Here is a 951-nt window from a genome sequence, read left to right as displayed (position 1 = left end):
TTGCCGCCCGTGGGTGCTGGGGGCGGGGGGCGGGTACTTACTGTAGCCCATGCCCTGCAGGAAGTACTTGAAAGCTTCCGTCAGCTTCCCGGGCTGCGGGGGGACAGGCACATGCTTGACCGTCTAGCATTGGGGGAGGGAGGAGGTCCCCCGCCCCAGCCGAGGCAAGAAAGAGGGCTGAGTCTCACCTGTGTGACCTGCGGGAGCCCCCCGGAGTCCGCCATCTGCAGGGAGAGAGGGGAGTGAGCGGAGCAGGGCCCCCCAAGCCTGGCCTGGCCCCAGGGCAGGCCTCTCCCTGAGGCCGGGCCCAGGGTGGGCAGGAGGGTCTCACCTTCAGGAAGGTCGTGGTGGTGGGGTCCAGCTTGGAGTTGCACTCAACCTGAGGAGGAGGAGCCAGATGCAGCGGAGGGAGGGGACCCAGCCCCTGGAGGGCCTGGGAGCCGCCTGCCCCAAGCGCTAATGCCAGTGCTCTCCCCAGAGCTTGGCACCCCCAGGCCGCCTGCTCCCCGGGTTCCGACAGGAGAGGCCACATGGTCCCCACCCGCACTGGTGCAGTCGTGGTCAGGAATGACTTGTTCCACAGAGAAGGGGCCACTTGTTAGAGCAAAGAGAGGTCTGAGTCTCCGGCCTGAGGTGGGTGGAGACGGAGGTGGGGTCTCACTGCTGGGGGTGGGGAGGCGGCCTGGCCCTGGCCCAGCTCCCCTGGGCCTCCAGGCCTCCCTCATCTGAAGGAGGGGGTGTGGGGACGGAGGATGAGAGCCACCACCCCGTCCCTGAGGTGTCCCTGGGCTGGTCAAGGACTGGCCGCTGACCGGAACCCAGTGGCCCCCTCACTCCTGTCCCGACCCCGGGTCGGAGCACAGTCCCTCACTCACCACCCCGTCCTCAGCGGGCGCGTTGTCCCCGACCACCAGCATCACAGGGCAGCTGCGGACAGAGGGGAAGGGTTGT

At 68.1% G+C, this 951-nt stretch overlaps 1 protein-coding gene across 1 annotated transcript in view; it reads right to left on the bottom strand.

Moving 5' to 3' along the window:
• The window catches only part of NDRG4 (NDRG family member 4), a 63,342-nt gene that overhangs the window by 4,152 nt on the left and 58,239 nt on the right, over positions 1-951 (bottom strand). Inside the window, exons 12-15 of the mRNA XM_015558819.1 lie at positions 876-938; positions 332-379; positions 189-224; positions 42-93 (exon numbers count right to left, since the gene is read on the bottom strand). Of these exons, the coding sequence (XP_015414305.1) occupies positions 42-93; positions 189-224; positions 332-379; positions 876-938 (199 nt within the window). The remainder of the gene's footprint in view (positions 1-41; positions 94-188; positions 225-331; positions 380-875; positions 939-951) is intronic.

The sequence above is a fragment of the Myotis davidii genome, unplaced genomic scaffold, assembly GCF_000327345.1.
Source record: "Myotis davidii unplaced genomic scaffold, ASM32734v1 scaffold590, whole genome shotgun sequence".
NCBI classification, from domain to species: domain Eukaryota; kingdom Metazoa; phylum Chordata; class Mammalia; order Chiroptera; family Vespertilionidae; genus Myotis; species Myotis davidii.
The sequence above is the reverse complement of the archived record's forward strand: the minus strand, read 5'-3'. Positions and strand labels throughout refer to the sequence as shown.